Source organism: Bombus pascuorum, chromosome 2 (assembly GCF_905332965.1).
Source record: "Bombus pascuorum chromosome 2, iyBomPasc1.1, whole genome shotgun sequence".
Classification (NCBI taxonomy): domain Eukaryota; kingdom Metazoa; phylum Arthropoda; class Insecta; order Hymenoptera; family Apidae; genus Bombus; species Bombus pascuorum.
The window spans coordinates 22,851,336-22,878,376 of record NC_083489.1 but is presented as its reverse complement, the minus strand read 5'-3'; the positions used below and the strand labels follow the sequence as shown (position 1 = coordinate 22,878,376).

At 29.6% G+C, this 27,041-nt stretch overlaps 1 protein-coding gene across 1 annotated transcript in view; it reads right to left on the bottom strand.

Annotated features, from left to right (window-relative positions):
• The window catches only part of LOC132904600 (uncharacterized), a 75,146-nt gene extending 55,488 nt beyond the window's left edge, over positions 1 to 19,658 (bottom strand). The window contains exon 1 of the mRNA XM_060955249.1: positions 19,134 to 19,658. Coding sequence (XP_060811232.1) covers positions 19,134 to 19,185 — 52 coding nt within the window. The 5' untranslated portion in view covers positions 19,186 to 19,658. The remainder of the gene's footprint in view (positions 1 to 19,133) is intronic.
• Between the last annotated feature and the right edge of the window lie 7,383 nt (positions 19,659 to 27,041).

The window sequence follows — 27,041 nt, the reverse complement described above, 5'->3', positions numbered from 1 at the left end:
GTATAAAGAAACACATTTTATAATGTAAAGAAAATACATGAAATATAAATATTTCATAATATGATTATAATTAGTATATGTACAGTAGCGGACAAAAGTTTAAGACGATGATTTGTAAACCGGATTACAAACATCTTATACGCATATTGTTCTTCTATTCGGTTTGTCTCTTTGGAATAACGTAGCTGTATGTTTGACCTTCGTAACCTCAGACAGTCAGTTGTTAAATACAAACAATGTAGGAGTTACAACAGTTAGTTACCGCCTAGCACTTGGAAACAGTGGACATTAGTTTAAGACGATCTGTGTAAAACGTGAGTACGAGTACAGTTTTTGAACATTTTGATTCTGGAATGTCAAAATCATTGTTTAGTGTACCTTTTATTGCTTAAAATTCATTTAGGTAGGAACAGACTATGGGTAAATCAAAGAATTTACTTGAAAACGAAAGGGAACAAATCGTAAGGCTGCGAAAGCAAAGTAAAACCTTCACCGAAATAGCAAATATAGTGAACAGGTCAGAAACAGCTTGTAAACAAGCTTGGTATAAATGTTTAAAGACAGGCATGTATTGCGATCAACCGAAAAACGGAAGACCACGGAAAACAACACCGAAAATGGATCGCCGGATTCATCGATTGAGCGAAAAGGATCGTTTTCGTAGTGCAAATAATATTGCTGCGGAGATAAACTATGAAAACGATACACAAATTAGTGCTAGAACTGTTAGGAGAAGATTAGAAGACTTTAACTTAAGAGGACGAAAACCCCAAAAGAAACCACTGCTGAGTTCTAGGAATCGAAAAAGACGACTTGCATTTGCTAAAGCTCATAAGCATTGGACAAGTGAAGATTGGCAAAAGGTATTGTTTTCTGACGAATCGAAATTCAATCGCGTCTGTTCTGACGGGATACGGTACGTTAGACGTCGAATTGGCGAAAGTTTGAAAACACAGTGCGTTTTAAAAACTCTTAAACATGGTGGTGGCAACGTTATGGTGTGGGCGTGTTTTTCTCGAAGCGGCCCTGGTCCGATATGTCGTATCAATGGAATTATGGACCGTTTTCAATACAAGGACATACTCAAGAACACAATGTTACCTTTTGCACGCAACAATATGAGTGATGATTGTATTTTTCAAAATGATAATGATCCGAAGCACACGGCTCGGGTTGTGAAACAGTTTTTTCAAGAAGAAAATATCACCGTGCTGCCGTGGCCGTCCCAATCACCAGATATTAATCCAATCGAGAACTTGTGGAGCATCATAAAAAAGACAGTACAAGGTTATAAACCGAAAAATTTGAATGAACTTTACTCTACGATTGAAACAGCTTGGAGTAATATTACGGTAGATCAATGTAAAAAATTAATAGATTCAATGCCAAGAAGATGTACCGAAGTGATAAGAAATAACGGATATTGGACAAAATATTGAATTTAAACAAAAATTGTGCATATTTTTTTACCAAAACTTAATATTTTTTGTGTAGTCTTAAACTTTTGACCGACAAAATATTATACAGATTTCGTTCCTTTTTTTGTAACTTCGCTACTGAGCAAAATATCAAAATGAAATTTTTTTTGTAAGTGTATAAACAAATGCCTAATTAGTTAATACCAAATGTAGAACACTGTATTTATATTTTTTATGGAAAGTAAATCAATTATTTATTTTTTCCATTTCGTCTTAATCTTTTGTCCGCTACTGTATATATATTTTTTATATTATTTGAAATGCATTTTGAAGGGCGCGATGCACAAATTAGGAACTTGCGCTCTGAATATTTTTTAATACTATCCACGCATTCTGTACATTTTTTCTCACTTTCCCATCGATATATGATTATCCTCAATCTACTTATTAGTAACGATCGAAACAGTGATAATTTTTGTTTGCGATTAAAGTAAAATAAAATATAATAATATAAAGTACTGGTAGTCAGATCAAAATTTTGTTTGCTTACCTTGAATCTCTCGTAAATTTAATATTTGAATATTTTCATATGATTTATAAATCAAATTTTTGAAATCCAATAAACTTACAAATTTTTATGAATCTATCTACAAATGATCAAACGATATTAATAATAAAATCATAACGCTTAAGAACTTAACATTACTGTGATTATTATATTTTCTAAATCTAAGGAGCTCATATCTAATTACACATAGATCGATTGTTATATAAAAGATTGAAAATTAACACTAGTTTATAAATTATAAGATTAGTTAATACACGCTTCTTCGCTTATAGAATCTCGTAAAAGACTAACTTATTTATAAATTAATACTTTTGGTCGAGACAAAGAGTAATATTCTACCATTACACTTTCTCCCAAGTAAAGCCAACTTTTATGCGAAATCTTTTCAATATCCACAGTAATATCATTTTACCGATTGTATTTTATTGCCTAAAACCTTAGAGAATGTCGTTCAGGTCAGCCAAGCTACGTGAACTCAAATTCCTTAAATTCAATTAACTTGATTTACATACAAGTTACTTGATTCGAGGTAATTTGAATTCAAATCATCCAATTTTAACTGGACATCTTAACGGAAATAACGTTAAAGAAGATGCTGCGTGAAGATAGAAGAAGAAACTAGAAATAATATTGTACCGCCAAGTTGAAATAATCTCAACTTCGCCTAAAATCTAACAGGACATTGCAGATAAATCACAGGTTCACACTGGTAAAGTGGTTTCAAGTTCTTTCAGTTCCAGTTTCTTGAATTCAGATATGGTATGATGAATTTCAATGAAATCATAAATTATACCATGATTTTTTAGCTTATTTTAAGGACAGGATTGAATTTGTCTTATTGTTAAAACATGTTATATTTCAGACAAATTAGGATTCGTAATGGTTCGATATAAGAGATAAATCACACTTTAGTTTGCGTCGTGAAACAAATTCCTTTAAGAGATAAAAGCAATAAATACGGGTCAATTGGATGCAGAATACTTGCATGATATATTGAATTATAGTGTAATTTAGTTCTTCCGGAGCAATATAGATGTTATTTCATACCTCTGCAGGAATATACCGTTTACATTATTCTCCAACAGATAGAGAAAAGATAATTGAACGAACGTGTACTGACACGAAGAGGAATGAAATTGAATTGAAGATGTACTCTCTTAACTACGAAGTTATTCGTTCTCTTTGCCATGCCTTTAGAAATTATCATCGTAATCGGCTATTGCATACAGGATGGATGGATTACAGCGATCTTAATGTAATTCGTGTAAAGGATTTCTACGTTTCATTCATTTCTATTTTGTATTGTTCTATTACTTGTTTTCTGTTATTATTTCTATTAACCTTCAATTGGTACCGTTAGATTACGACAGTTTGTCTTAAGATCACACTTTGCCATTATTTAAATAACATATTTGAGAAATAGTTATTCGATATAATAAATAAGATTTAATACAATATTATGTCATATATGTATATTATATCGTTTGATTGATAGTTACTACACATTAATATGCGATATTATTATGCGACAATAATTATGTGTCACTTTATTGAAATAATAATATAATTTTCTTATATTATTCTTAATCTGTCTACCAAATACAGTCATTTTTTATTTGAAGAAATATTTAGCGAAATAATTTCTCAAATAATTCCAACATGGTTCACACATTTGTAACTCGGAGATAATCGTAATGAAAACAAATACAGTTACGTTATAAAAAGAAGTCCAACGATGTAGTTTATAAATTACTTAGATCATACTTCAAATACGATATTTAAAACCCTAAATCTTTTGTTGTTCCATTTAAAGAGATTAACTAGTATAAAAGATTATATAGGTAAGATAAAGTTACTTTTCGTAAATTATCTTATATTTTAAATACAAAATAAAAATGAAATAAAAATAATAACTTCATTAAAATGACTCATTACTTCTAGTCGAAATGTTCTTAGAACTTATTCACGTTGCTATATCATCGATTCACTTGATTCTCCAATTAAAGACAGTATAAGTACTACAATCGTGAATGAATTGATTCCAAGTCAGCAGATTGTAGTGTGTGCATCAAGAGCCGTTAAATCAATAATCTTTGGCAACTACCGGCTGCTCGTGGGCGTAGATAAACAGAAGAAAACACCACGATTACCACGAACCCGTAACGGAAACGATAATGCAAGCAGCTCACATCCTGCGGCTTTCGCGCAATCACCTAGGAAGTCATCGGCTATGCCGACGTACAACGTACGTGCACGCGTGTAAATCCAATGGACAAAGGGGGAACTGTATGAAAATGGAGAGGCCTCGCAAAATTTCACCTCGTCTGCTTGCGTAACGCGACAATTTTTCTTCTTCAACATCGTCGATTCTTTTCCTTTTCTTTTCTCGTTTTTTTTGTCATCCACCCGATGTTGTCGTTCTGGCCATTGGACCGAGAGGTTCGAGTTGCTTTCTAACACGATTCGCATTCCACACGCGCGGATCCATTGTTCGCTTTTACACGAAAACCAAATGATTTCTAGCTGTTCTCTCCTTCAGCCTGTTGCAATCTTTTTTGTAAACATCGAGAATTTATTGTCGGGGAATTTATAGTCGAACGTTTTTCGACTAGGAGCCGAACTTAATTTCATTTATTTTACACGATGCTTGGAATGACGGAATAGAAGCGTTACATTGTCAAGAAAGCGGAGTCGAAGATTAAAAGTAGAATGATTTTGTAGCTTGAACGTTTCAATGACTTCTTTGAGGGTAGCGACCCACATATCGTTCGATAATCGATGAACACTTCTATGAAACGTATCGAACGCTATGAAAATTATTTTAAACAAAAATATTCCAATTTGGCAGGGTTATATTCTTCTAAAACAAACAGCTTAAAAATACGACAACTTTCAACGTGACCTAATATTAGCTCATTGGATTTTCTTGTGTGAGAAACTTAACTTAAATTAACTGAAAGATAAAAGAAAGGTATAAAACTGGTATATGTAAGTCGTATCTTCCCTCGAAGAGAGTAGATTAGGAGATTCGAAAGTGGTTTGCAATAGAAGTTTGGTATTTAGGTTTATTGCAGGATGTCGATTATCGAAGGTACAAAAGAAGAATGAGACAAGATGGGCCTGAGATTTATAGATAACGGCTTTTGGCATGTCTCAACAACTAGGTGTTAACTGTAAATATATTAACTTGTAAGATTATTTAGGAGACAATAGAAAATGGCACGTGCGCGACTACAATGCCATACAACTCTGAGAAAAGATAACGGAAGTATTGTGACATAAATTTTTCAGAATATGTACGAGTATCGATGCGTGTACATTTGTTAAAAATATCAAAGTTAACTCTTACTGTGAAAATCGATTCATCAACGTTACACTTTTCAATAGGATAATAGTTGTTGAGAAATCTGGAAACATTTATATAATGTCTCCAAACGTCTGAAATTAAAATTGTCATAAAATTTTTGATAAACGATTTTATCTTGCTTTAATTTTAATTTAAATTGCGGTAAATAAATATTGGAAGTCCGTAGTGTTTCCAAGATTGAAGAATGATTATATGTTATAAACTTCTGTGAAATAATGAAACAGAAAATTCTGAAAAATGCTATTAATTCGTCATTAAATATAACGAAAAATGTTTGCGGGAAAAGATGCAAGATTAGTGAATAGAAAAAGTGTTTTTCAAACAGACAATATTTAGTTTCAAGTATAAAACACAATTTTTTAATGATAAAAACCAAACTGCTTTAGAATCACGAAAACTGCTTGAATAAATAGCTAAATGTACCTGAAAAGAGGCAATGCATGAATTATTGAATAAAATTCTAATTTCTATAAAAATATATTACCGTTCGATTTTTTAAAAATATTACTACGGACTTTTCGAACAACCTAATAACATAAAGTGAAACACATTAGTTTCAGTAGTGTCATGTTCGAATTATCTCGAAAGCGAAAGACCTACATTTACAAAATAGAGATTAGAGATATCTGTTAGACTTTATTCTCCCAAAAAGTAGCAGATACTTCTAATTGATTACCATGGCTGTCGAAGCGACATTCTTCAAAGGATAACTAAACGGTTTCGAATGTAGACACAGAAATGATGACTATGTAACGGTTCAGGCCACGCGATTTACATATTTATCAGTTACTTTGTCTGTTCTTCCTGCCCTATACTGAACGACCGGAGTATCAAAACGTTTAAGCATAGGATGATACCTACCATCGTTTTACCGTATGTATTTCCCGCCGGTCAAACATTTGTTTCGAATGGGCAAACAAAGAAGACAAAAGTGAAACCGTAACTGGAAATGAAGGATGGAGCGTTGATGCAATCGCTATTTGCTAATATGAGTAATATTATAGTCATACAAGCAATGATGTCAGCCTATACAAAATAACTTTTTCAACTTGTTGACAAATATATTACTATATATCGCAAAAAAATTCGAACGTTTGGCATAGAGCATTTTTATGCATATATTATGTATGTTATATGAAAGTTTAGGAAATTTCAATGATCTTCAATATTGAAGTAATATTAAAACCAGAAAAAAATACGAAAGATAATTGAAGAGATATTTATATATATATAATTTAGAAAATTATTAATTAAAATTTTGTCGATTTCTATATTTTTGATGTTAATTATATTAGAAACAATACGTACAATATTTTGTAATTAGGATTGTAATTAGCGTCATTACAGTGGTAAAATTTGAAACCAATCTCAAAGTGTATATAGAAATTATTACAAACATATATCGAGTAAAAGATTAATACACAGCAATTAAATCGTATTATATACATTTAATGTTAACGATGACTTTACTGAATATCGAGGGTTATTACCTTTGTCAAATATATAGTTATACGAAATATCTTGTAGCTTGTACGTACGATGTGCATTTTCAATTTTGTTTCAAATTGTTCCATCAATCAAGTTTCTTGTGTCTAATCAAGATACAATCGATATTCCTTAAATTCTCGATAATTCGCTAAATACTCAATGTAAATTGCCAGTGCAAGTGCCATATTGTACGTATTGTTTCTAATATAATTAACATCAAAAATATAGAAATCGACAAAATTTTAATTAATAATTTTCTAAATTATATATATATATATATATGTATATATATATAAATATCTCTTCAATTATCTTTCGTATTTTTCTCTGGTTTTAATATTACTTCAATATCGAAGATCATCGTAAAATTATATTGTTTGATAAAATAAACGTATTGGAATATAAGAAATTTGATTCTAATTTTTCCCCCATTTATGTCGACGCATTATTTTTACTGCGCTCAAGAATGAACAAGCGACCTCCTTCCACAAAGGTTTGCGTATGCTTGTCGAAGATTATCGAGCACCTTGTTTTCTAAAAAAGTTTCTTCGTAGTTGAGCTGACGGTTCGTTGCATCCGCTTAATGTAGGTTGCTACCTCGTATCATCGTTATTGTTAAACCGCAAACCGGGGCAGAACTTACGCTGAACCTCAAGATATAACGCCACACGATACTTCTTTCTTGTCTCTTTTACTCTACCAATATTTGTCTTATAATTATACTGTGATTTAGCTCCTATGTATGTATAGAAGCGAAAACGGAAGTCATTCGTTCCTGACGTGGGTAAATTATTAATTGCGCATACATTATTAACACGATATAATTTTCATAATAATGATTGCTTAAACTAAATAAATAATATTGTCTATACATATAATTGTTTTATATTATTAATGCGATTTATTCTATTGTCCTATTTAGTATCCTTCTATTTTCTAAAAGGTATTGAAATATTTGAAGTTCCCAGGGTTTCTTACCTTTTAAATAAATTTCTAAAGCTTATTCTACAGCATTGTTGTATAATTCTTACGTTTAATACCACACACTTAATATACATACACATTACTATGCATATATATATATATGCATTGAAGTAATGATTAAAATTAAAAATATCTGATTGCATTGAAAGAATCAAATGTTCATTTAATATCATATATACATAGAAATATATACTCGTATGTAGAAAGCAATAAAACGTAGCTGAAATTTTTAATAAATAGTAGGTATATTTCCAAATTTATAAAAATAGGAATCAGTAAAACCTTTAAATCTCATAAAATACGTATAGTATTCATTTTTATAAGTGAAATATTTACTATTACTTGTAGTACTTTAAAAAATAAACAAATTACTCACATGAATAATTTAATCGTTATTTAAAGCGTTTAATAAATCACTTGGTTAAGAAACATAGTATTCTGAAGGAACTTTGATGCATACGATGTACAAGATTTCATTCATCTCACACTTGAATCTTCTTTTTCGTTCCAAAATGAACTGAGCAGTATATCGAAACTCCGATTCAAAAAGCATAAAAGAATGAAGAAACGAAAAGCAATTGATAATAATACGTTTATCAGCTATTTTTATGGAGTACAATCATACTAGAAAGTTACACTTCCTCCTTTGTTCCTGTGCATAGCATTTTAGCGATGTAACAGAGTAACGTTAAAATTATATAGAATCATCTGATATATCACGATCAGTCACAAATATATATACACATCAAGTGAACTTCGTGCATAATAAGTACAATATTTGAAATACGGCTTTTAATAAGAGGAATTGTATAAAAACGGAAATCATTTCGTGAAAGCAATTTTAATTAAGGACCAAAGATGGCAAAGGTAACTGGTAAGAATCTCAATTATACTCATCCGCACAGGTTGCAATGGCGCGGCGCGGCGCGCTGCTCGATGAAAGTTGGCACAATTATGCGTGAAGGATATTTCTTGCCGTACTTCCAAAGATTCACGGTAAGATCAGTATAAAATACGTACATCGATGAACTCATAATGCGTTTCTGTTTCATGTTACAACACTGTTTAATGATAGATGTTGCTCTTGTACTTACAATTTAATTAGATTTTGATAATAATCAATTAGAAATCAGGCTACTTTAAAACTTACTCAGCCTTGTTCCTTATGTATATCATTGCAACATTATTATTAGATCATTCTCGACGTTCTTAATACTTTAAAGTTACCAATTTTCGAAGAATATAACTATATTAAAATTAAACATTTTTATCTCAAGTAATTTGTATTACGTTTAGTACGTTTTTTTCTTTTTTCTTTTTTTTTTTTTTTTTTTTTTTGTCAATATATTAAGACTTATACAGATAGAGATGAAAATAACAATTCTTTTGTATATGTATTAGGTTGTCCAAAAAGTTTCTTTCGTTTTATGAGGAAATAATAGACGCACAACGTTTTTTGTTTTATATTATTTTGTCGAATTACGTACAATCCAGTTTGTTTTGTTGAAATAAACACCGTGACATTTCACAGACTTCGTTTCACGTTTGTATGAAGGTACATTGTTGGAAAAAACACGTTTGCGAAAGAAAGACACTTTCTGAACAATCTTATATATGCAAAATTCATATATTTATAATAATTTATGTATGTATAGGAATTTTTGCAAGAAAAGGGTGCTGAAAGAAACTCAAATTTTGCTTAAATGCAAATGGACGCATGAAAATTATCGCAACGAACGACCTTAATCATTTGCTGTGGTTATTCCTGAACACGATCGTTTCAAATAAAATATAAATTCTTATACTACATATATCTGAGTTACTTTTTATATATTTCTTATACATATTTGATTTTTTAATTTGAGTTATAACAATTACGGCCCCTCTATACGTATAACAGATTGCAACGTTCTTTGTTTTTTGGATGAAACAAACTTTGCCGCAAATTACTCTGAGATACAAGGATGTGTTATAATTGTAATCTCAATTTTTAAATAGGATTACTTACAGTTTCAATACTATGAGAGAATAATATTGTAAATAAAATATACATTTACTTAAGGAATTATCATTATCTCTTTTGAAATTTTAACATGCTCCAAATTTTTGAGCTGGACACAATTTTCCAGGCAAATATATATTCAATCATATTTATGTATCTAGTTATATCGTTATTGTCTTCCCTATTTATTATTACACATCATACTCCTGAAAATTTTAAACTCTTATATGTCATAATAATAATTCAATTTCTCTAATTACATTATTACAAAAATGTTACAAAAATAACATATGTAATAATTTTTGTACAAAATTTCTTTTTGATAAATTTTTAATTTTCTCACGGACCTTATTATACCGTAGCCATGATGAAACTTATTTGTTGTTCAAAAAATTATTGGTTGCACAAAGTCTACTTATATTTCGCATACGCGTGGAATATATGTAGGTCAGTAGAGTGGACACAGCGAGTTACAATTGCATGGAAAGGGTAAAAGTTATTCCGGTGCGAATATCAGGTCACCGCTATTTCAACCGTTATCTTTTAGTAGTGATTATCATAGCAATTTTATCGATTATCCAGTCTCTCTACCGAGGCAAGTGCATTCCATTGTCAGATCCTTAACCTTCCTTTTGCCATTAATTAAAAAATATTCACACAACCTATAAATCTTATCAGTTTTCTATTGTTTATTCTAAAACAGCGAGATAGGAAAGAAGTTTGCATGACCGCTTAAAAAGATTAAAGCACAAGAAAAATAGAATTTTCAAATTTTTCATCTAACTCTGAAATATGCATAAATAATACAATACTAATCGTAATCAATATACGAGACACTTCAAAACTCAATAAAAATAAATATTGATCAAATTGTTTTAATAAATAGAAACGTGATTAAAATAAAAACTACTTTATATTAAATAGCTTATCGTATTTATAATTAAAATGAAATATTTTAAAATTAAGTAACTTAATTGTGTCTCACCTATGATCTAACGGTATTATCAGAATTGAGAATTAGTAAAGTTTCAACAAATATCTAAATCATATTAAAATTATGTGTAACTGAAAATCTAGGAAACTAAATCTGAATAATTTCTTAGAGCTAATATCCGTACTATGTAAAAACATTTTAGTACTAGGTTAATCATCGCTTAATTTATAGTTCATAATTAAAATTGTATGTTGAACATAAGATAGGAATACCTCTAATTATATGTATTTTGACATCAATAAAAATTAACCTTAATTTTAAGAAAAGCATATCCTTAGTTATCACAAAAAACAGGAAACTGAAATCTACCACTTTGACGGTCGTTCCAGTGCTAATAAAACATCTTTGAACTCACACATTTTACTTATTGCTATTCATAAACTGGTTAAACTGGTTAAACTAAATCATTTCATTCTAACATTCACCTAATTCTATGAATTCATAAACCTACTGAACTATACTAAATTACATTAAATAGAACTAAAATAAAGTTCTACATAAAACTAGATATTCTTGAAAGATGTCTATTTGTTGAAGTTGTAAGAATATTAGTATTATATTAATGTGTTACATACTCACTCTATCCATAAACTGACTAATTAAACCAAATCCAAGAGAAAACAGGTTCTGTACCAAATTAGTCTAAAAAGATTTCCATATATCAAAAACATAAAGAATAACATAATAAAGACGAGGAAGAGAGCATGACGTACGTATAAATCACATTTTTGTTTTTTTTTTTTTTTTTTTCGATACGAGAGTAACTTCTACGTACACATTTACAGTAAAAAAACAATTTCAAAATAAAGACATTTTCTATTTGTTTCTTTTTAATCCTCATTTCACATTTCTAAACGTTCCAAAAATATCGATTGTCATTTTTAGTAACATAAAAGATATCTATGACTTTTTTACAAAGTTTTATGAATTTATCAACTGTTTCTACATCTTCTAACTTTCTTCAATTCACTTTTTCTGAATTTAACATATTACTTCCCTTTTGAAATATCGAATAGGATTATGATTAAAAAGATCTACAAAAGTGAACTTTTATTCTCTGTGGTTTTCTTTTATTTGTATTTCACAGGAGAATGAAAATGAAAATTCTCATAAAAATATTATGTGACGTCTAGACGGCGGATTTTTATATATTTGAAATGCAACATTTGAAGATGCAAATATACACAGAATGCACATATCTAAAATGCAAAACTGTATAAAATATCCAAAGTAGAATATTCGTTATAACATTTAGTATATGAAACATATATCTGCTTAAATTTGCATTGATATCTACGGTCTAGTGGTACGGTTTTCATAGAAAGAGAAACATGCAGAGGAACGTCAGCCAATCGTGGACGTTCTAACTGGATATCCGTAACACAACACGTGGTTTTGATGATTCGCCCACGTCCAAAGAAAAGTGGATAATCAGGGCAAAAGTAGGTGAGAAGAGGAAGGTCGAACTCCACCTTCTTCTTCTTTCTTGTTCAGAGTCTCCCGTTACTTCACGGAATCGTGGGAAATTAGGAAGCAAGCCAGGCTAATTAAACACGTCGACCTTTTGTTTTCAAGGCAGAAACTGACGCGTGTTACATCGTGTGTACGCGCGATGCACATACTTATGTGTAACACGCACGTGTCAGTCGCTTTCGATCATTTCACGGGCCCTACCAGTTTTCCGATCTCTTCCTGATTTCTACACCGCTGGTCAGTAGGTCGATACCAAAATGTGAATGTTCGCTTTGCAAAATTTTTGCCTGCCGATCGTAAACCACATCCTTATCATCGATTAATATTTATGATGATAAATATTGCAATATAATTATTGAACTACCACTATTTATATAAATGCATATTTTTTTACCGGAAATGGATTATAAAGTAAAAATTTGTTCTATTTAGAAGATTTTGAACATATTCATTTTACATATAAAGGATCTATATAATTGAAATGTAAGAATGTTATAATAAATACTACTACTACGACTATAAAGGATTTATATATTCAATATTGATAATAATAAACCATTAATTTGATATGATATAATGAATCTTCTATTTTCTGATTATTTCGTTATTATTACATGCATAAACGTGCAGTGATCGATCTTATAATCAAAATCAGATTCTTAAACTTTTCATTTGATTCACCTGAAATCTTTCAATAGGATTTAGATCAAGAAACTATAATGACCAACGTACTGTTATTAATTTATTATGTCTTTGTAATTCTTGCGAATAACTTTAACAAATTTTTATGTTAACGACAAATTTGTCGCTCTAGGTATTGATCGTAATTTTATATTAAATACAAAATTCTAATTCATCAAGCGTTTCGTTTACAACCTAGGTTAATTATCATGTTTCTTATAAAACGAGAGGGTTCCTAATGCTTATGAACAGTAATGTGTGTTCTACATTTTGTAATTTAAAATCGTAATATAAGAATGATTATTTATATTAACAATTACATTAACCGAGCTTACGTAATTATTAAATAACATCAGAAAAATAAATAACAAAAATCTAGAAGTGTAAGATCAAAGTGTGGGAAATAGAATTATAGCGAAATAAAATATCGTTTCGAAACAAACTGCATTACTTTCAAAATTATATCAGGAAAGAAATTTTAAGCAGTTAAGATAATAACTAAAAATTAAACAGCGCTAATAAAACAAATGTACATGTAGCCTCGTCACATCATATAATGTTTCAAACTATAAATGTACATGAGTTATAAATTAATTTTAACCGATGAAGATCTTGAATAAACTTGCGTTAGTATAGATTTCTCGACTTTACAAGCTGTGACAATAAAATAAGATACGATATTCTAAAATACCAGTGGATTAAACAAACATATTGAATGATTGTTATTATCTTGATATACGATTTTAATGTATTAATTTAGTATTTATAGTTAATAAATTAAATAGTTACCAGAGTGTTTGATTCTTACAATTGAAATAGTAGAACTGAATTAGTTATACGATAGACGTATTATATATATACGAAAGTAAGAATATATAGATTCTCAGTAGATTTAAGGTGACTATTGTTACATCAAAATATTAATTACGTACTAATAAATTTCTAATATACAGAACGTAATATTCAAGATCCGAGAATATTCTAAATTTCTTTTATCGATGATATTATTCATTATCATTTTAAATATAAATATAGAAATATTTATATAAAAACTTGAAATACCAAACTTAATTTGGATTAAATCATGTAGCATATAAAAAATATCGACGCGATTTCTACTCAAGTTTCCAATAGATAGGTCAATAAAGAGTTCCAAAGATATTTATTATATTATTTTTTGATAAATATGCAGTCGGTTCCAAAAGTATCCAACTACTTGAAAAGGTATATATTTCTCGATATACAGTAATGAACGCATAAATAGGTAAATACTTAGTAATAAATTCAACTAATTATTATATATTGAAATATATTTTCGTATTTTGAAACATAACATAGAAAGACTTTTAAATTTTTACTTCAATTAATAATTATGATCTAAATCTATTAATAGGCATTATACCTGTTTAAACACTCATAGTTGTTTAAACACTGTTACATGAAATAACTATCTCTCTAACCAACCAATATTATTTAATTATTAATTGTCCCATTAATTTGTTGTCATAATTGCGTTATTCAGTTACGAAAACTGAAATTACTACTTCACTATAGTTTTTCTAGATGTCGGTACAATAATGTATGCTTTCACTAAGATTTAATTATACTTCGCGTCAATCGAACACATAAGACGATAAAAAAAGAGACAAGGAAAGCTATTGTATTCGCGATAAGAATTTAATACCTGTGTGAATCAAACACCGAGGGATAATCGTTCGATCGATCCGATCGTTCGAAAGAAAGCTCGTAAGAATGAAAGATAAAAGATAAAAGAATGAAAGGGCTGGAAAAGAAACGAGGGGAAGATTGACACGACTGAGTAGCGATCCAGGCGGAAGAATGTAATTAGTTGGGAACACAGTATTCAGGAAGTAGTTGAAAACTGCGTAACAGAAAAGTGTGTGGCTCCCGATGAAACGTGGGAAATACGGGCAACCGTCACTTTACTATGAGAAGTGATTGCGATCGTTAAACGTAGAAAAGCCACTTTTATGAATCGCTTTTCACACACAATCTAGGTGGACTAATCGTGAAATCTACGACGACTTTTCTAATAGTATGTAATGAACACCTTGCAAAACAGTTTGATCACATAACACGAGTCAATTTGGAAGTATCTGCAGTCTTCTGCAGCATATATATATATACTGAAATTTTAGTACATTCTTTTTATACATAGTTAACACTGAGATTTGAATAAATTCTTTTCTAATAATTGAGATTAAATTATACAAAAATAAATGTTAATTAAATTATACTACACTTGTACCAGTGAGACAAATGTACACATACAGAATTAAGGCTAACATATAGGAAGGATACATTACTCGCAAATTGAAGACAAATGGTCCTGGTAATCGTGGGTTGAGAAATAGATATATGCATACATATCTTAACATCTTAAGGGCTCGTTGAGATCGTTTAGAAAATTCCAAATACGATCCGCAATTGATCAAACGAAAGCTACGTGTTCAGATTATTCCATGGGTCATCCATCATATTTTCATATTTATCATATTTTTATCGAGCATAACATTAAAGAGTTGGAATTTTAGAACCGTACGCAACAAACGTAACATTACATAGGCCGTAAGGGGTAAACACAGAATAGGGAAAATAGATACAGATTTTTAAGGGCAGACATATCAAGAAAACATGTCTTATAAACATCGGTCGAAAATTAACATTTTCGAAGCTATAAGCAGTTTATCGTAAAAATAACAATTTATTTGTTATGGAACCTATGGTTCTCCATAAAAGCAATGAGTACTTTCCGTGGTTACAAAAGACTTTTATAATGCCATCATCTAGATTGCACTAGAAAATTTCGAAGAAATTTATGAAAAAGTATAGAGTTCCTTGGTATGAAGGTATCAGGCGTGTATAAAAATAAAAGGAGGAGATATAAAGAAAAGTCATAATTATGAAAAGAATAAATATGTTTGTACTATCTATCGATTTTAAATAAATGAATATTACTTAGAATTTGAAAAGTAATAATTTTCCTTTGAACAGTGTTTATTAAAACATTTCTCTTTTATTTGGCTACCATCTGTTCTTTAAAACCTGAATTCCCGTTTTATCGCACTATATCTTTTTATACGGTTTACGAAAATGTTCCAGCACTCTGTAAAACAGAATATCTCTTTAAAAGTTGAACTAAACGACTAGTCTTTTCTAGAAGTTAGAAGAATTGATTTACTAGATGACGTAATTTTGTTACTTAAGACATTATATACATATTGACGTAGATATCTAATTATATTTATATATAATTTAAAAAATATTATTATTTAGTAATTAACTAACAAATTATATTTTAAGAATATTGATATAGAATAGAAAACATATGAAGACCACAGTGTATTTATTTTACATGAGTATTAACTGATTAGGAGAACTTATTGGCATTTCAAAATAACATAACACGTATATTATGAATATCACAGAATTATAAAATATGTGTAATTTATTATTGATTGCCTATACATATATATAATGATAATTCATGAAACTTTAGTTGAAGAAACATTTATACTATTTAATAATATTAATGCTAGTATCTATGATTTATAAATGAAATAAATCAACAAACTGTTCACTTACAACATTTATTTTCGAATTGGATTGTATTAAAAATTCTTCACTTCTATTATTTATTTAAAGAAAGCGACGTTAAGAATAATCAACATCAATCTATTTTTTACAATTAGGAAAAGAGAAATAGTAACAATCATATAACAAACAGTATACTCAAAATAAAAAAATAAAGAACAAAAATTCTCATTAAAGAAAATCCATATCAAATCATCGCCTAGCATAATCTACAGAAACTGACTATAAACACTACAATAATTAGAATGGTAAATTTATACAAATGAATTGTTTATAAGATCTTGAAATAATATTAAAATATCAAAATGTGAAAATGAAAGAATAGACGTTTTACATTTCATCACGCGTATGAAACCTATATTTAATAATTTATAGTGCGAAAAATAACATAACGAAATATAACGAAAAATAATAATAAAACTAGAAAGTAAATAATGAAAGGTGGTAAAAAATAATGAAAGGAATGAAATACCAACAAATATGTAGCTATGTCATAAACGATGATCTTTCACGGCACTTCCCATTAAATGCAAAAAGCATAAATAGAAAAGTCAATTTGACACGTGTGCACGCGAAGGCAAGTACATTTGCCTCTTTACACTACAAAAATGGATTTACGCGTTAAGAATAGATGCATCCAATCGGGAAAATGAATTTGCTACTCTCGTAGTCGGTGATCGATGCTGAAGAATTACTCGCACTTCCGAGATAGATGGAAATACACTTTGAAAGGCTTATATCCGGTTTTAACACATCAAGAAGAGTTCTTCGTTAAAAAAATACGACAAACGGAAACTTTTTTATATTTCGACAGATCTACGAATATATTTTTGAGTGAGATACTATATATAAATTTCATTGAAATAATAATGTTAGTATAATGTGATAGTAATAAATAATTGCCTTTTTTATCTCCTTCATAAGCAAATCGTTGTTTGCCAAGATATTCAAAATTAGGATTTCAACTTTTACATTTAAGTAAGCTTAGAAGAAAAGTGTTAGTTTAATTGAAATTATATTATATAGACAAATGCGCTAAAATTATAAAATAATTATAATAATTATTAATCAAATAGGTAAAATCCAAACGATCGTAACGCAATTTTCCTATTTGCTTTTAATTATTTCAAATTACTTTGCTTTGATCAATTATCAGTAAGAACTATCAGACATATCGTTCTTAAACAATAATTACAGGGGGCAGTAAGAATATTATAATTTTTTGACTATACGTCGTCAAATTTTCGTGTAATTAGGTAACAATTTAAAAAAATCTGCATTTCGATTTTCAGTTGCATTCATCGAAAATACTAATTTCTGAATCTCTATCAGATAATCATATATTACGCATCGTATTTTATCACGATAAAAATTTATATTGTATTCTGCGCAGATTTTTATCTCCTAGAAAGAATGGCTTTGTTCTTAAAACTCCCGTGAATTTTCCATACTCTTAATTAAAAGAGCAAAAAGATGCTCTCTTTAAGATAGACAGACAAGAGATTTCTAAATGCTCTTTTGTAAGGAGTTTAAACGTGAACTCTAAAATAAACTTGTCCTTTACTACGGCGTTGTATAATGTTACGTATAAACAAGGAGCAATATACTACTATTACCTTCCCTTATTTTTCTTCATTTAAAGTATTTTACTAATATTAACAAGATAAATAATTACTTTATAATATGCAAAACTACATATTACTAATAATTATTGATTACGAATCGATTACATTTCGATAATTTCTAATATTTTCCTAAAAGAATTTATATTATTATCAATTACTTGATCAAAGGTTTTATTGTACCTATTGGAGATACTGATTAAAAGAAGAGAAAAAATTATAATTAGAATTTAATTTTGAAGGTTTCATCTTAATTGTAATAATGTGATAGCAACAGAATTATATCGAATATTATATCAGTATTATACTTCCGATATAATATTTATTTTATCGTTGATTTCTGCAATTAATCTGTTAACCAGGTCATCCTTTATCCAGAAACTTCTATAATCTATGAAACTAGAAGTTAATAAAAATAGATCAACTTCAATTCTGTCAGAGACATAGCAGCTATGACAAAAGTTTCCGGAGAGATAGATTTTTTATTTTATATTCCAAAAGCGAAATCTATAACAATTTATATTATTATGTATGAGGGCACAACAGATAAAAGGAAAGACCGAAATAGATACTGTTATATACTTATACAACATTAGTTAAAATTCTTAAAAATATCATTTTTGGAGTATAAATTAAAAAATCTAGTTGGCCGCTAACTTTTGCACGTCGTTCCAAATAAGATATTATTTATTTTCGACATTTAATATATCTAGACTTAATTAATTAGAATATAAATTCTATAACAGATCCAATTGTGTACGAATACTTTTGTCGCCACTGCATGTCTAATACATTAGAAACTCGAATGACGAGTTAACTTTTCTTTGATTAACAGATTGAATAACAATTTCCCAACACAAAACCCACAAAAATTATCGCATAATGTAGCTACTTTAATAAACTAAGTGTTTTAAAACAAACCTCGCGTAGCCAAGCCGACGACAAACAGAAGAAACACAGCTGTCCTTTCCATGCCTTCGTAATCCGCTTCTTCCAGTCAACTCTGGCCACGAACGATCAGCTGATAATCGTTTCTTCGCGACAACGATCAGCGAAGAATCTGTTTTGGTATCACACCGACTGGCGATCTTGTTGTTAATCCAGCAAAAAAAGGTCACTTTCGAATTCGCGAGTTCACCGAACGTACCGCGAGGCTAACGTCATTTCGCGATCGTTTCCGGTTGAACACCGACTGAGAACCGGAACTGTTCCAAAAGTACAACTGTTCCGGACGGGACGCGAGTTCCTTCCTGCTCTTTTTTCTTCTTTTCTTTTTTCTCTTTCTTTCGATGAAGATACGTATTCTCTTTGGTGATAGGTAACTTTCTAAGATATCGTGGACTCGAACGACCGACGTGAAACGATCTTTCCTGAAGACTGAGGTGCTTACTCCCTGGCAGGAAGTTGTCCAGGTGTTCTGCTCCCCACTTGTTACTCTTCTCTACCACCTCTCCAACCAGGTAACGACCGATGTGCTGGTTGCCATCGAGAACGAGGCTGACTTGTGCGACTGACTGACTGTTCGTCCTCTGTACTTACGTACTCCTCCGGTATTCAGGCCAACTTTTGATGGGACATCGCCGAGCTTCGAGATGACAGGACCCTCCTAGCAAACAGCCGTGACGAAAATTCGATTTGAACATGTTGATTCGCTGAATGCATCGCGTGGACACGTTGATATCTTGAATCTGGAACAAGCGAAGCAATGTTTAAGCAAAGTCTGGAATATTGGAAAGTCTAGCAAATTGATAGTACATGAAGCTTCCGCTGCTTCAGAAATGTTTGAACGTTGCATGGAGAATTAGATTCTTCGTTTTGATATCTGATATGATTTGATTTCGAAATTTTAAATAGTAGTTCAGATATACACTGACTCACAAAAGTATCCGAACGCTTATTTGGGAAAATTTTTATGAATATATTATGTGTGTTATATGAAAGTTTTTGAAATTTCATTACCGTGATTATATTAGTAAAATTTGAAATTAATTTGAAAATGTATATAGACATTATAAGATATTTAATCCAAGCACATATTTATTAATATTTATTAGTATACCCCATGAATCATATTAATTTCGAACATATAATAAGATGGTCCCACTGAGTATTGAGATATATTAATTTAGTGGATAATTGATTGTTTAAATATTTCCCTGATCTTTGTGAAATATATGTATACTTATACGTAATATTTTGTAATTTCTGTACAAATTTTTAATTTTGTCTCAAACTTTATCAATATAATGGTGTTAATGAAACTTCAAAATGTTTTGCATGACACACATAATATGTAAAAGGTGTCTGCCAGAATTTTAATTCCTTTGGTGAGCCAACGTTTTCTAATAATAACTTATTATTACTCATATAAACCGTGCTGCGTTCTTTCGGCCTTTCTCGACACAGTCGTGTTTTTCTATTATTGAAGAACTTCCTTAATTTCAGAAAAATATGACAGAATCAATATTAATACACATGATTCCTCGTTGCAGTTTGTCCGAGTTCCACTTAAGATGGTACTTGCTGAAACAGAAAAATGAAATTTTGGCAATATAAAAATTCAAGAGTAAAGTAACAATCTTCATCTGAATACATATGCTTAAGTATCAGTACTTGTTTCGCTATTTTGAATCTTGTTTATGTAAAGGATATCGATATCAGAAATACAATACTTTTGATCTGTAACGAAAGTTTCAAATTTTTAACGTTAGTATCTTGAGAAATATGTATACATTTAACGTAACATATGTTATACGTGTATAAACTTCTTATTTAAAACATTATATAATTAAAAACAGCTACAAAACTATCTCTAAGATGAAAATTCTCTAAGATGTTATCTATATGTAATTTAAATTTTGCCTTTCTTGGGACGACTATAAAAGGAAAAAAAGAAAGCTACGTATTAATCAAAATAATTAAACCTATGTATTCCAAGAAATTGATAATGTATTCGTGTGCAAATACTCACATCTATGATATCCATTTCATGATACATAAGTAGTTGACAACTTATTCACAAATATCGTTCATTTATCTTAATTCCATTGGAGGAGAATTGAAACAGTTATCTAGAGGAAAAAAGATAACATTATTGAGGAAAAACATCATTGAAAATGTTAATAAGTCATTGTCTAAGATCTATATAATACTAACTTATTGATATGATATATGATATTATACGATGATCGATATACTATATGATGAAAGATCATTTTTTCTAAATCTCATCTTATTGTCACGAATAAAATATTTGGAAATGGTTCTACATCAACAAGATAAGAGGCTTTGAAATATTTTAAACGGCAATTATATTCTAATTAATGATTGTATGTTTAGTGATCGTAACTATTAAAATTAACGTTACAGAGAATACTCAAATAAAGAGACACGAATTAATTATACATACATATTTTATATTATTATACATATATACATTTCACGTTCTACTTTAACTTTAAAAACATACCAATTTGCATAGAATGTTACTCGAATTTTCCTGTCTGTGATGATAACGGGATGATGCGTACAGTTTAGCTCGCAAATTTATTCGCGTCTAATCATGACATTCACTTTAAAGAAAACTAGCAATTATGCTGTTATTAATGTTATGATGAATGGTCACAATGACAGTGTTAATTAAGGATAATTAGAGATAATTTTGTTCTTATGATTTTTACCAAATAATTCACATAATTTATATAATAAAGGGATACAAGTACCTGGATAAACAAAACTGGCGATGTATAGTTTATTGATACAACCATATGTACGACTGTGTTATGTCGTCATGTTTTCAGTCATGTTACGAATATATTAATTTTTATACTTCGATCATAACCAAACACTGTTGCACATTTCCTTAATAAGTACAAATAATCAAGAAGTAAAATAAATCTAAGTAACAATATTTAATAAATAAAATTTAGTTCCCTCCTCTGCAAGGATCACTAACGGTGTATGTTACTAATAAAAAATACAAAAAGGATTCGAAATTAAAAAATTTTTCTTTCTTACACAATTGAAGATTACAAAAATAGATGTAGAAATTAATTATGCACCTATAACGGTTAATTTAGTAAAGATATTCCCTCAAAGAGAAACTTTAACGTTTCTTTTTCAAGCGAGAAAATCAATTCGTGCATATGCATACATCTGAACCGTAAAGTTCTTAGCATTCGTTAATACTTTTATTAGTATTATAAAATTCTTGATATGTTTCCTGTATTCCTACTGCATATATAAACCTCCAAAATAGTAGGATGTTTAATAGAAGAGCAGTAAAAATACTTTTGTTTTTCAAAAAAACAAGATCAGTTCTGGACACGATACGTACCTTCATAAGTAAATTTAATACTATATTTTAAACTTTGGAAACATACGGATTTTTTTATCGAAATTTAGCGTTACTCGTAGTTTTCTAAAATGAAAAATTCCGTCGCTTGTACCAATTCTAAAAAAAGACATAATTGGAAAAGGTCCTCATTTATTTTATACTTTCGCAATTAAAATGGGGAATCTTGTTAATATCTTACAGTCGTTTCGTCCGATATTTATAGGCATTGCGTTTATTTACTCATTTATTGAACACTAATATATTTCAAGATTTTTAATAACTTGATTGATAAATTAGCCGATTTGCCGTATTTGCCTACTAAACATGCAACTGTGAAAGAATCGCTAACAGTGGCGTGGCTCGAGCATGCGAAACACTTTCTCGCGGACTATTAAATTTCACGGCTACGTTAATGAACATGTTCGAGGTGAAGGAATGATCGCATCTCATTGTTAGCGCGAAGCAGAAGCAACAATTAACTTGACTAAGGAAACTTGACCATCGAGGGATGGACGATCCGGTTTAGGGTGACGCGGTTCGTTAATCATCCTACTAGTTCTTACTGCTTATACGCGGTTAAAATCTCTTTTTCATTCTTAATAATGACTAAACATGGCACCTATAAATGTAAGAGTTGATCTTAGTAAACATAATTGTAATATATTAAAAATTTTCTTTGTTTTAATTATGCAAATATAATTTTAAAATAAGTGAGCATCTCTGTCAATTTCTTATGCCTTTTCTCTTTTTTAGAATTGATAATAATATTAGAAAATGAAAATTGATAATGATAAATGTCAAACAATTTCAGATACTTAGAATCGATAATAGTAAATTTCTATATGAAATATTGATCTTCAGATATGAAAATTTTCACTAGACTTCGAAGGCTTCTCGAAGTTACAAGTTAATTTTTATTTAGATATTTCTCTTTGATAGAAAAATTAGTGACTTCTTTTAAACAGACATTGCGGTTACTTTTACTTTTATTACGACTACTTGTACTTTTAAGAAGATATTGAAACGTACGGCTGGCCCAACAAATACTCATTTACTTACTTTTAAAAAGATAATGTATATTTATCTGTATATATATTAAAATAAAATGATTTTTATATATCTTTTTCTTTATTACACATAAGAAAGTCAAATATTGTTTCAAGTAGATTAAAATATTTGTATTTAACGCATAAAACGTTCATATTATATGCTACATCTATTCGTGCACAAGATAAATGCGAGTTATTTAGTTTTTAATGAATACATTTACTATCTGACTCATAAATGTAAAATATAAATCAAATTATAATGTTTTCGTATGTGAATGAAATATAACTATTATATAAACGTTATTATACACCTCACTTCTGTATTTTATCATTAATAAAAGATAAACATACATTTTACTGCGTAGTTCTAAATTATAGAGAATAGTTATTTCACGCGAAATTTCAATAAAATTCACAACTTATGTATCGATGTAACATATAAACGTCAAAAACTTTCTGTGTCGTTTGTTAAAAAGTAGCTCCTAACCGCGTTCCTCGTCCCATCGATGTCTCGTTTTCCTGGTGCATTCCGTGTCAGTTGTTCGCGAAGAGGTCGCGCTTGGATATTCAATTAGAGACGTAATGCACAAGCATACGAGCTACGAGCTACAAGCATACAAGTGAAGTCGTCGAGGACGATTGCAATTTTAAATATTCAAACGGCAAATTACACAGATTCCTGTTTTACGATTTTACAAATCGTAATTATATTCTATTATAAGAATCTGACGACTATAAGTTATTAAATAATATGGCATTATTCTGCTTGAAGTAGTTATTATAGCCTTGTTACTACAATATGCTTCTAAAAATAATTTCAAAAAATATATTGAATTTTATAAATTATACATATAAAACATAAGAAGATACTGGATTTAAAATCTACTAAACACTGTATCAAAAATAACAAAGTCATCCAATCAAACCGAGTCAAAATTGTAGAATAACAACTGTTAAGTCGAAATAATTTTTTATTACATACATATTAGACATTAAGAAATATTCGATACGCGAAGATTCTTAAATATTCACTTCAAATATTATCATAACCATAAAAATATAATACTCATCTACTCATTTCAAGTCATAAGTGATAAAAGTAAAGAATGTACATCAACAATCAATATAGGAGAAACTATATAATTTTCGCGATATAAATAATATCATGTAATAATATATAATAATAAAATAATCTAATGGCCTCAATGGCAAATCTAGAAACCTTTCTTGTGAGGGGGACAGGTGTTTTTACATAATGTATATTATACATATTTTTGTATATAATTACATTTTTAATTCTTCTTTTACAAGAAATTTGCTTATGATTTATATCTTAATATCTCGTTTCATGTTATACCCTAGATAATTAAATTCACATTAATCAGAGACTGGAAAGTTATATTCGAATCTGGACAGATATAACAAACTGCAAATCTATAAAGTCATTATCAAATCCATTTGTACGTATGAACTGCATATTTGGGGCATAATTCCAAGTTGAATATTTAAAAAATTGAAAATCTCTAACCTATCGTTACCTTTTTTAAACGTAATGATTTTGTGAGATACGACGATATAAGAAAAGCATTGCAAATTCCCTCGTTTAAAGAGGAAATTACAAGTGGTACATCTAAACAGAATAAACACAATCACACGAACGTATTTATTAAAAATTGCTGCTCAGATATACTCAAAAGATTTAAAAGGAAACACCCGACTGATCTACTCATGCCCAAGCAATAATATACCGCACATAAACATACACAACATTTAATCTACTCTAGCAATTGTCGATAAATGTACCGAAATTATCACGATATTGAAAATAAAATTCATTACGAAAATATAATTAATGGTATGAGACAATTAGAAACATTTAAAAAAGGTGATATAAAAAAAGAAACATTAACTATGTACCAAATAAGTTTTTTAGAATGTGACGTAATATTTTTATATTCTATCATTCTTGGGTAGGAGACAATCAACCTTCTTCAAAAACTTTTAATTGTTTAATATAAATGAGTAAATCGAATGTTTATTCGTTCATTGTAGATATCTTTATCTTAAACTACACAATATGCTTTGTATATCATAAATCGACATATAAGTTACACATATATGAAGTAATGTTATCTTTACAATCCTAAAAAACTCAGTTTCAAACTACACAGCATTAAGAAGATTTCAAAAATAAATCGTTTGCAATGTGAAGATTTTGTAATTTCAATAACGAAAAAGACATTAACTACTTTTTTAAAAATGTGATACAATTAGTTCTTAAAGGCTCTAAAAACCACCGATTAATGAAATAATTTATAATTTCATACTTTTCATCAATTCTGCAAGATACAAAAATTATTGACCAAATAGATTTTTCACTTTATAATTCAAAGTCATATTTTCAAGAATTTTAACTAATATTATATGACAATAAACGTAACAGTGTCCATTCGTTATACTTCTACTACTAAAATTCTTCTACATATCGTTTTTGGAATATATAAAATGAAAAATCTATTTGATCAAAAATTTTTACGACAGACTATATGCTTCCTTAGTGCTCAGCTTAGGATTAGAAGGTCACTATATATACTGGAAGTCACGATACACTTTTATATAGAACACGTGACTGAAATTCGTAAGGGTGTCCGAACATCCATTCGCGGAACTAGGTGACTCGTTGTCAACGCGTGCTTTAGTAGGGCACTTTCAGCATCACGATAACCGACGAATTGCGTAGGACCAGATTTGGTAGAGGCGGAAATTTGGTGCGACGAAAGCTAGCGGTGTCGAGTCACTTGTTAGTAACATCGCCTTCCTGACCCACATACCACGACCGCCATACAAACGTAATGCCACATACATATGTAGGTATGCATTTACGGGGATATACAGATACAGAAGCGCACGTCGTATACATCACCATCGTTCGAGGATAAGGTCCTCGTTCACGTTCCTGATCATTCTGGCATGCGAAGCTATGGCTATCGATGTCGTGCTTTAACCACCACTGACATTCTTTCGCAATTAAACGTGCGATATTTACATTACAGATAGATTTTTCATTTTATAGTTGAACTTTAGTTACGTGAATTCCATTTTATTAAGATTAATAGATAATTTACATGTATAGTTTAATAGTTCAATATACTGTTACCACAAGTCTACTAAAGCACCCGGCTACTTATTGACAGTAATATAAATATTTTATAAAATAAAGATTTTATGATTTCCAAAACCAAAGTAATAGCCTTCTTTAATTTAAGAATGTTGTAATCAAATTTTTAAAAATCGAACAGTGATAAAACAATCCACAATTTCATAATTTTCATGATTTCCGCAAGATATGCTGTTATGTCTGTTATATCGCGAATTTGAATATTGATAAGTTTCAGTACTAGGTGCTGAATAATATAGTACAATAGAATAGATTGTAAAGGTACA